Source organism: Tarenaya hassleriana, unplaced genomic scaffold (genome assembly GCF_000463585.1).
Source record: "Tarenaya hassleriana unplaced genomic scaffold, ASM46358v1 Cleome12, whole genome shotgun sequence".
In the NCBI taxonomy this organism is placed as follows: Eukaryota; Viridiplantae; Streptophyta; class Magnoliopsida; order Brassicales; family Cleomaceae; genus Tarenaya; species Tarenaya hassleriana.
Window position 1 is genome coordinate 1287466 of NW_010962392.1, and position 10485 is coordinate 1297950.

Below are 10485 nucleotides of genomic sequence, written 5' to 3' on the forward strand. Positions count from 1 at the left end.
GCGTAGTGTGGATAATGTGAACATGCTTTTGGTTAATCTAGTCATCTTGTATAGAGGTGGCCATTCTAGTTATTAAACAAATAACTAAACCTAATGGAACCAAATAAAACATACCCGAAGGGTTATGACTTTTTTGAACTGAATAATCTCTTTAAAAACTGATTTTTTTTATCAATAAAAAATTGATTCCAAATCTGAATCAAATCGAACTAATGAAATTTTTCTATAGCCAAAATAATAAAATTTAGATATAATTGTACCAAATCCGAACCGAAAACCAAAATAGTCATTTAGTACAAATCTTATTAAAAGAAAATAAGAATGCGTGTCGTGGATATTATAACCCTATTTGGTCAAGTGAGTGGGCTGAATAATAATTTAAAAAAAAAAACAAAATTCAACTACCAATGAGACCACCTGCCAAATATCTAATAAGCTAATAATGCAAGTAGCCCATTTTTAATTAGCCCATGATTGGAGTTGTTTTAGCCGCCGCGGTTTGCTATTTTTTTTTTCTTTCTCGAAATTATAATGATTTTTGTTTGCATGGTTTTGACTTATGGAGATAGAGTTGAATCAAATCATATGGTACTTGACAAAGAATTTTACTCTAATAATTTTTTTTATGTTTTGAGAAATCTGTTCAAATGCATTACTATATCTGAACATGTGTGATGAAATAGGAATTAGTACTTGTTTCTTGGGGCTGAAGTAAAGGTTTGCCCTTTTATGGCGTGTATGGATCGGTTGATTTTCTTACAAGAAACTAGAAAAACTCACCTCAGTTATGGTCCATTTTTTTTTCTGTGCGAGTTCTGCGACCACGTTTCTTCTGGTTTTTGGCTTGTCTGAAGAGAATTCCGAAACCACGCGTCTGCGTTTGTTGTGTCCCGAGGGGAAGTGGGCGCTTGAGCAAGAATGCAATCGCAGCCACTTCGTTTGCGTTTGGACCGCAGACATAGAACTTGTAAAGGGTGACATGCAATTCTCTTGTTGTAGGAATTACAGAAGTAAAAAAATGTTCAACTTGCCTTCTCGAATCAATTACGTAACACCCAAGAAACATTGCTAATTCATATCCCCGGTTGGGATCAGACCCGAAGAAGAGCACTCCATCTTCATCGAGGTTCTAAATCGGTAAAACATGAGTTGTGTCGATGGATTTTCTCCTAGACTGGATCTGTTCGAGATTACTTTCAAAAAGAAGAATGCCGGTTTCCGGGCACTGGTAGAGTGACTGTGTCATCGGCATGATCTTGTTCTTGGACACATGTATAGTAGACAGACATGGATGCATCTAGCGACGTTGTTACACTGATAACTCTCCCCAGTGGCCGGATCCACGAATTCTAATCGCGACCCGTTTCTCCATAGCCTTCAAACATGGCGAGATGATCGATCGAGTAACGACTCAAGACTTCAATCGAAGTGAAAGAAGCAGAGATTTTGAAACGTGGCTCTGTATACTCACACGTGAATAAACTACAATCAGTATGAAACGACGTATAAATCGTCTTGGGGAGTGGAAATCAAGCGAGAGAAGAGAGGGCAAGACAGCGATTTCTGTCCCAAGTGACCATTTGCAAATGATTGGATGAGATATTTCTAAAATGATTGAAACCAATATATACATACAGTGATGATATGTGATTGAGATTCTCTTGGGCAAGTCGAGACAGGGACGTCAATGTCACAAATGATAAAGAAGGGTGATTTAGTGAAATAGTAGAAAACCTAAGGAGCTCTGGAAAAATAACTTTTTTTTTCTTTTTGCCAACAGAAAAAATAGCACTTCAAAACTTCAAAGTAGCATAACGTTATATAATATATATATATTAGTATTACCTTTATATTTGAGGAGAGATTAAACAGAAAAAAAAAACATAATGTTTTAAGATTTGGAAGTTGGGATTTCCAGAAATACTATTAGATATGTATCCATAATAATCAATTAATTAATGGGTTATTAAAAGAATTATATGTGTATTTGTAGATGTAGGTCTACTTTTTTTTATAAAAAAAATCTACAAAATCATTTGTTGATATTTTCTGAATTTTATTTTTTTGTTTTGTCCTATTTATTCAACTCTTTACAACGTTAAAAAGTCCTAATTCTTAGCTTCTGATGAATTTAATATGATAAATTTTAAATATTTAATAGGATGAATTTAATTTTTGATAATCTGCTAGAAAATCAGAATAAAAAATAATAAATCTTCAAACACTAATTGTTAACGATAAACTCCGATAGAAACGCCATTAACTTCTTTTATGTTATATATTTAAAACAGAAAGTTAAAATGAGATAAAATAAAACTAATTAATCAATGTGGGAAAAGATTCCGTGGGTTGGATGTGGCCAGCGTCCTCAGATTTTGCTTCCTCCCGCCCGCCCTACCCACATCACATGGCACATAGATTTACCATTTTACCCTTCCCTACCCTGCTCTTTTTACCTTTTTACCCCCAACCCGGATTTTGCGCCCAACGGTAAACGTGTAAATGTGTTTTTATTAGGTAATCGTTGTTTAGTAAAAATTAAATTGATCAAAGATTAGTTGGTCCGCCAAATACTATCCATAAATAACTTAATCTCATAGTTGGTTCTTTTAAATTTCCCAAATAAATATATTATTGAAGAAAATTTTGAATGACTGTAATTTGTTTTTACGAATCCTAATTATATATCATTCCAAATCCCAAGGAGTTGTCTTTTTACCGTTGAATAGTCAAAAGTGGGCCTTACAATGTCCGAAGCGGCCCATTATGGCTCTGAGGTTAGTAGGGAGTTTTCCGTAATTTTACTCCAGTGGCAGGATCTGTAAATAAGACGATTAATTATGGGTTAGTGTTTAAACTAGTTTGAAATGAATAAATAATACATATTGTTTCTGGGTTAACACAGAAATTAATTGGGAGAGTGGAGAGAGGAATCACACGTGAGACTCCCGAGAATCATGTTTTGGTAATTTAATTAAAAGCTAAACCAGAGAGAGAGAGAGAGAGAGAGAGAGAGAGATTGCACAGTGCAGAAAACTGGGGAGCAACAAAAAAATGATGGCATGAAGGAGAAATCGATTGATGGCTTTTTCCCTCTTTTTGTTTCCATTACAAGACATGATCAGTTACCTCAGCGACACTCTTGTCATCCGTCATTCTTCTCCTCCAGATGCATGAGAGAGAGAGAGATTACGAAGAAATCTCTCCACATTACGTCACTCTCTCTCTCTAACTCAGGCATGCTTCTCTCTCTCGATCCTCTTTCTCTCTATCTATCTGTGTTTATGTTGGGCCTCTTGTTAGTTCTCCTTCCTTTTTCTTTTTCTTTGTTTAGACCTATATGTGTGCTTTTGTTGGGTTCTCTTCTTTGACTTCTATTTTCTTTTTCTTTTTCCTGCTTTACTATGTTCGTTTTCGTATGTGTTCGAAGGCTATGATTGAATCTGCTTCTTGCAAGTATCTTTGTGGCTTTTGTTGCTCTTTCTGTCTACGTATACGAGATTTAAATTGGGTATTTCCAAAGTTTCCAAATTTTGCATGTACTGTTTTGTTGCGAGGCTTGATCTGTATCAGTATTAGAATCAAATTATACCCTTTGGATTGATTGGGAGGGTCTACCGTTGATGGCAGCTTCAAAATGGGCTAAATTTCAGAAAATTTGTTCGTCGGATCTATTCGCTCTGATTGAGATTCTGATCCGTCTATAGAAATCCTTTGCAAAGTTTTGACATTGATTTGGCTTGCTTCCAATTGAAAGAAAGCTTCAGACTTTAGTGGTTTCTTGTATGTTGTATTTTAGCCTGAAGCTTTAATCGGGGGATGCATATTTTTTATCCTTTAATCCATGATTTTTGTTGAACTTTGTGGGTTTTGGATTGGATAAAGTTTCTGTCTTTCATCTTCTAGGGGTATGAGCCTGTTCATAGATGTCTGATAAGACTGCATATCTGTTACTTCACTGTGAAATAGGGGGCTGAAACTTGTAAACTTTCCATAAATTTTGATGATTTCAGTAGTTTCAATCTCACAAGGGGAATAGAGATGGAAGTCAGCAAAGGCATTGATACGGAACATAGCCCCGACAGTGTTCTTCCTCCTCCGCATCCGTTTCGAGTTTCAGAGAAGAGGAGTACGAGGTTGAAACCGCCTCGTAGAGATGAAATATTGAGAGTGAAAGAAGGCTTCACCGAGATAAGCTTCAGGCGTTACCGTAGCTCCTCTTGTAAGAATTTTCCTTCCAGACCTCTTGCAATGGGAGATAGAATTGAACAAAGGCGAGGCTCTGTGTATCAAAGTTCTAAACAAGTATTCAGAGAGATGAGATTCTCGGAAAGTACTCAGGCAAGGCCAAAACTTGAATTGTCCCGTGCTAGTGACGCCTCTTTCTCGTTCAGAATCGTGGATCCTTCCAGAGCAGGACGTATCGGGAAAATGCCACAGAACGATATTTCAGATGAACAGAAGTCTTCGGTCGAAACTTTTACATCCGGTGGCTTTATTGACATGTGCTTGAACTCAGGTATCAAAGACAGAGCGACGGTATTGGAGTCAGATGATGAACCGGGTGTCAGATCCGACAAAGCAGCTGGTTCTTTGAACAGGTATAATGGCCATAAAACAGGATTGCCCAAGTCCCAGTCTGCAAAAGTAGAAAGGCGGTCAGTATCTTTATCTGAAAGCAATTGCAATAGGGAAAGCTCAAAGACACAGTTTGGTAATATTAGGAAAATGTTTGATCCATTTGTCAAATCGAAGTCTCTGAGAAATCCCCTTGGACACATTGGAGAATCGGGCCAGTTCAAAGCAGAATGTACCGAAAAAATGATGAAGGACAGTGATCATTGCAAAGCATTGTTCAGTGGCAACTCAGATAATCATAAAAAAGGGAATACCCATCCTACAGTCATGAGTAAGGACCATACACTGGCCCTCAAGTCTTCCCCAGTTCATCTACGAGGTCGTCTTAATCTGGAAAACAAAGATGGGCTGCCAGTTTTTTGGTTCGTCTTGGATTCTCCTGGGGATGTTTATGTGGGAAAAACATGGAAATCTAACAATGGTTCCAACTGGACATATACATTTTCCTCTGTCGGAAGAAGAAAGAAAAGCAATGCAAGTGCATGGGGTTTGAATGACGGCTACCGAGAATCCTCTATCATTGGTCAGATGCAAGTTTCCTGTTACATGTGTACCGAACTAAGAAAAAAGGGTCAAGATCCAGACAAACTGATGGTAACCGAGTTTGTTTTGTACGATAGTGCGCGTGAGAGAAAAAGTGTTTCTGCACATGCAGATCCATCCCGACCACATGATAAAGTTCGGAAAAATTCTGCTAAACCAGACTTGAATTCAGGAAATATTGAACCGGATGACGGTTCTGATGTATCGAAGCTGAGACCTCAGGCCAAGTGTGCATCTGAAAGTTGCGATCTTGATGCTTCAAATGTACCAAACCCGTTGCCAGCTGCAGATTTGCATCCTGACCTTGAAATCGCGGCTATAATCATTCAAGACCAGATTGAGAAGAGGGAAAGCTTAAAGTATAGAAGAGGCGACCAAAGGGTCATGGATAAGAGGAATCTTCTAAGTCTTTCTCCTATCGATGAAGGCAAGAAATACTCTTACGGAAGCAGAAATCCAGAAAAGTTAAAGGTCGTAATCCCGAGGGGAAACCATGGCATACCAACTTCTGAAAGCTTTGGCCCTTCACCTTTGCTTAAGAGATGGAGGTCAGGTGGCTGCTGTGACTGTGGTGGTTGGGACATGGCTTGCCCTCTTGTGGTTTTCGGAAACCCTAGTCTCTCATGTTCTCATGATCACCCTCTTGTGGACAATCACCATCCATTGAAACTATTTGCCCAGGTAAAAAAATGGATCCTTTTACTCAATGGAACACGATTCTGTTGCTAATGGTGCATGTAAATTTTGAACTGCATGGCTAGTTTTAAAGATTGGAGCTTTATGATAGATTTCAACTGCAAAACCTTACACTTTGCCCCGTATAAGTGTTAAATGCTTGATGTGGAACTCTTGTTCCATTTTTATCTTACATGTTAGACAGTTTGGTCATTCTGATGTTTTATCTTTATAGGGAGCTAAGGAGAATACACCAGCGTTGTCCATGTCATTTGTCGAGGAGGGACAATATGATATTCATTTCCATGCACAGTTATCAGCATTGCGTCTACTTTGCAAGAAAAATCCTGGTTGATGTGGAACCGGTAAAGTGACCGTGTTACTAGTGAGCATCACTATGATTGTCGACATCGTTGGACGATCCGCAGGATCATTCTGAACACAAAGTAACGCGATATGGATACATCTAGTAACTTCGTCACTCTGATAGATCTCTCCAATGGCCGGATCCATAAGCTCTAAGTGTGACCCGTTTCTCCAAAGTCTCCAAACCTAACATTATAATAAAAATGTACATATAACCCTTATATGTCAAAGTTCTAAGAGATCAAAATATCGAAACTTGGTTATCTGCTTACGTGTGTGACCAAATTTCCCGGAGTATCATCCGTTTCGTAGAAGCTGCTATTCACTTTGCCACTTATAATCTCTAGAATCAAAACTCCGAAGCTGTAGACATCAGATTTTAGGGAAAAATAACCGTGCATCGCGTACTCTGGAGACATGTAACCGCTGAAAGATAAGACAAAGTTATGAGTAAACTAGTAACAAATTCTTAGATCGGCGTCTAGGAGAATGTTGCTTGTATCAACGCGACTTTGGTCTACATAGGAAAAGGCATATTCCACTCACTAAGTTCCAACTATTCGGCTTGTATCAGCTCGGCTTTGGTCCACTCCCAAGATCCTCGCGATGCCAAAATCTGCAATTTTGGGGTCTAGATCCGCATCTAGGAGAATATTGCTTGCTTTGAGATCACGGTGTATAATTGTGAGTCTTGAATCTTGATGAAGATATAGAATTCCTTTAGCAATCCCTCTAATAATCTTGTACCGTCTTGTCCAATCCAAATGATCTCGTCTTGAAGGGTCTGCATATCACTAGCCCGAGTGTTGAGAAGGATCATATAGAACCATTCAAACATATGTATCGTGCGAGTTGAGTTCAACTTACCAAACAGAAAATAATCGAGGCTTTTGTTGAGTACAAACTCATAGACGAGTATCTTTTCTTCTTCTTCCAAGCAAAACCCGAGAAGTCTAACAAGATTTCTATGTTGAAGCTTTGCTACAAGAAGAACCTCGTTCTTGAACTCTCGCGAACCTTGTCCCGAGTTCTGGGCCAGCCTCTTCACCGCAACTTCTTTCCCGTCCGGAAGCATACCCTATAAGATCAACTTAATCCATCACACGATCCATCTTGAATATGTTATACAAATTTCCCAGGTGACCATATAAACTCAGCTGGCTACAATGAAACTACCAGTATACCTTATAAACTTCCCCAAATCCACCTTGACCGATCTTGTTGCTCTCCGAAAATCTATCTGTTGCAGCCTCAATTGTCTTGAAATCGAATTGCAGCGAGTGTCTAGATGTGATATCATCACCATCTGCACAAGAAAAGTGTCTATTATCGTATGGAGACTGCAACGAAAATATGGCCAAACTAAGGAAATGATGGGGAAACAGTAACTACTCACTTTGAAGATCAGCTTCTGTGTAAGATTTTTCCCTGCAGCAGACAACATATCCAAGACCAAGCAACACGAAGACAACAACTAGAGCTGAAACAATGATTCCCGCAATGGTTCCCTTTGAGATTCCTCTGCTTTCTGCACCTGCCCGAACGGCGATACGATCATTATATACGCATAAAATAAAATAAAGACATCATCTATCATTTGTACCATCCACAAATTCTTGATTAAACCACAGTTCTGCAGTGGAAGGGCTTACCTTTCTTGGTAGTGTTGGCATGACCGGTCGATGAAGGGGGTTGATCGGCCGGTGAAGGGGCTTGAGAAGGTGGTGACGCAACTGTGGTATTCTCAAAAGCTCCGGCGAAAGGAAACAGATCCCACCGGAACAAGCAACTCGGCCTTACAATGGCGCCGCCTTGGTTCTGACGGCAACACAATTTATAGTCACCGACACATTTCTGCAGACATTCCTTGCAATCCGCGGAAGATATATCCGGTGTGCACTGCATCAACGTGTATATATTCGCGAAGGCTGTGGTGGCGGCTGTATCCACCGCATAGTACTTACGATTAGACAATGATGCGCTATCGTTGCTCGAAGAAGCTGCCTCCACCACACGAGTCATTAGTCCCTCCCAAATTCCGTAAAACTTGGTTAGATTCGTGTTCAGTTCTCCGGCATTGAAAAACACGACATGTGGGCTTGAGCCGAGCGATCCGAGGAATGAACGGTTGGAGTAGCGAACAAGGCAAGCGATACTATCATCAGTTTGCCATTCAAACCCTTCTGTCTGGTTCGAGCAAGTCTGTATTAGCTTGGCAGATTCGACTTGGATACAGTTGGAACAGAAGCCGTGTTCAGGACCTGGGTTGCACATCCCAACTGCGTAAGCCCTGTTGGAGCCTTGACCGACCGAAACGTTGTAGAATCCATTTCGAGCGGTGACGTTAGAAGCAAGGAATGAGAGGGCGAGACGGCGGTTCTTGTCGTAAGCACTGTTTGGTGGGAAAGAACCTGAAGTGTCCAAACATATTTGTGAATGAACAGTGACAATGGACATGAAGACAGAACAGATGAAAGAAAACGACTTCTTGTTCATCTTCAAGATTTTCTGGTTGAGTGGCTTCCGACTTTTTATTTATCCAAAAAAAAAAAAGATTTTCTGGTTGCTTGTATAATCCATGGGCCATCCTTTTCCTTTAATGAACATATTTAATGGTGCACCCTTTGTGCCAAACATAAATTAAGTAGTGTCCCCACTTATCATGATATGCCCCCGCTTAAAATTTTTTTAGCCAATAAAATTTTATTCTTATCTTCTTTTTTTTTTTTTAATATCGGTAGACGATATGTCGTTGTTGAACATATATTATCTCATTATTTGTATATTTTGGCATTTATTGACATATATAAGGAGTGATTAAATTACCATTGACTTAACAATATCGTTTTCAAACTGCATTGAAAAAATTGATGTGGTTTTCGGATTGTATTATACCCAAAAACTCGATACGATTTTCGAATTGAATCGTATCTGAAAATTTGATACTGTTTTCAGACTGAGCCGTTCAAAAAATTAGTGTAGTGGTTCAGGCCGGCCGGAAATCTCACCGAATCACTCCGAATCTCTCGTGTGAACCAAGACCGAAAGAAGAGGACGACACAGAGAAGTTACGAGTTCAGCACCGAGCGTAAAGCTCGGGCCTACGTCTCGGGAAGAGGAAGCCGCATCTTTTGCTAGGGTTTACAACAGGAAACACCGCCGGGAACCGCCGAACGGCGGTCCCGAACACGGAGAAGCGAAAATCGCCTCCGTCAGAGAGAGAAAGAACCAGAACAGGAAAAACGCGAGATAGGGAACAACCCAAAACCTAGGTCAGATTAATGACCTTAACAAATGACCAATTTGCCCCCTTGAACCTTCTGTTTCGCCCAGAAGCTTTGAAAGCTTCCACTTCGCCTGGAGACTTCGGGAACCTCTCCTCCATTTGGAGGCTTTGCTGAAGACACTCCACAAATCTCCACCTTCTTCTGCAAATCCCTGCACAACCTGCAAAACGGGAAAACACCGAAGAAACTACGCCAACAACCCTAGCACGCTGTCGCTTCCCTTTTACTTCTATTAGTAACTCTACCTCCCGACACATCCTAGGCGTATCAAACGTGCCGCTCTAATAGAGTTCTTACCGAGCGTACCATAAGTACGTCTCAGCGTGATAAACAAATAAACACGCAAACCTAGTCTACCCAAAACGAGTGTCCCCGACACCTTCCGTTTTCCGAAGACTAGCTAAGACCTCGACTAGTTATGACTCTCTAGACCGTCTAACTAACCCTCCTAGTAAAGTCCAAGACTATACCTGCTAGCTAACCCGAGGATTATACCCGACGTCTACCCGTCTCCCGAGTCTAACCCGACTACCCCGAGACTAACCTGAGTCATACTATCGAACCTGCTAGACAACCTAGCCCCGGATCCCCGTAAAGTCTACACCACCTATGAGTTAGTGACTTCTACCCACGGACCCTAACCTGCCAACTAGAATTGTCCCACGGTTTTGTCCCGTGAAGACGATCCTAGTCATCTACGATGCTCCACCGAGAATGAGACACGTGAGTGCACGTGCTCCACCTCGAGAGGGAGTGTCCTAGCGCTCCAACCTACACCGACTCTGCCCGGTGACCCGACACCTCCCTGCTCATACCATCTCCTGAGCATCCTACCCGAGGAAACTCCACCTAAATGTGGAGACCTCACCTCCTGACCTACCACCGAGAACCGAAGCATCTTCGGTTACTCCTCCGAGGTCAAAAATGTCCTTTTATCTTGGACTCTCCCTACCTCGTCATCCGGGATCTACAAATC

General features: G+C 40.7%; 2 protein-coding genes across 3 annotated transcripts; one reads left to right on the forward strand and one right to left on the reverse strand.

Annotated features, from left to right (window-relative positions):
- Positions 1 to 4041: 4041 nt before the first annotated feature.
- LOC104806997 lies at positions 4042 to 5910 on the forward strand. Its single transcript, XM_010532110.1, has one exon. The coding sequence runs from the start codon at positions 4042 to 4044 to the stop codon at positions 5908 to 5910; it is 1869 nt and encodes a 622-aa protein (XP_010530412.1).
- Positions 5911 to 6094: 184 nt separating this feature from the next.
- On the reverse strand, positions 6095 to 8718 carry LOC104806399 (putative cysteine-rich receptor-like protein kinase 35). 2 transcript variants are annotated; one of them, XM_010531283.1, is made up of 7 exons: positions 7875 to 8718; positions 7619 to 7750; positions 7407 to 7528; positions 7090 to 7300; positions 6769 to 7006; positions 6495 to 6648; positions 6095 to 6408 (listed from the first exon to the last, which is right to left on the reverse strand). In XM_010531283.1, exons 1-7 carry the CDS (start codon positions 8716 to 8718, stop codon positions 6154 to 6156), a joined length of 1956 nt encoding a protein of 651 aa, XP_010529585.1. In that variant the 3' UTR covers positions 6095 to 6153. The 2 variants fall into 2 exon arrangements, with proteins under 2 accessions (XP_010529585.1, XP_010529586.1); XM_010531284.1 differs by having other exon boundaries at positions 7619 to 7756; positions 7875 to 8707.
- Positions 8719 to 10485: the final 1767 nt, after the last annotated feature.

Bases quoted from the DNA above. Each gene is read 5' to 3' on its own strand.
- LOC104806997 (XM_010532110.1), top strand. From the start codon at position 4,042: ATGGAAGTCAGCAAAGGCATTGATACGGAACATAGCCCCGACAGTGTT.
- LOC104806399 (XM_010531283.1), bottom strand. From the start codon at position 8,718: ATGAACAAGAAGTCGTTTTCTTTCATCTGTTCTGTCTTCATGTCCATT. The intron at 6,649-6,768 runs GTGAGTGGAATA...CTTATCTTTCAG, and splicing joins AGCCGAATAGTTGGAACTTA to CGGTTACATGTCTCCAGAGT. The intron at 6,409-6,494 runs GTAAGCAGATAA...TTATAATGTTAG, and splicing joins CGGGAAATTTGGTCACACAC to GTTTGGAGACTTTGGAGAAA.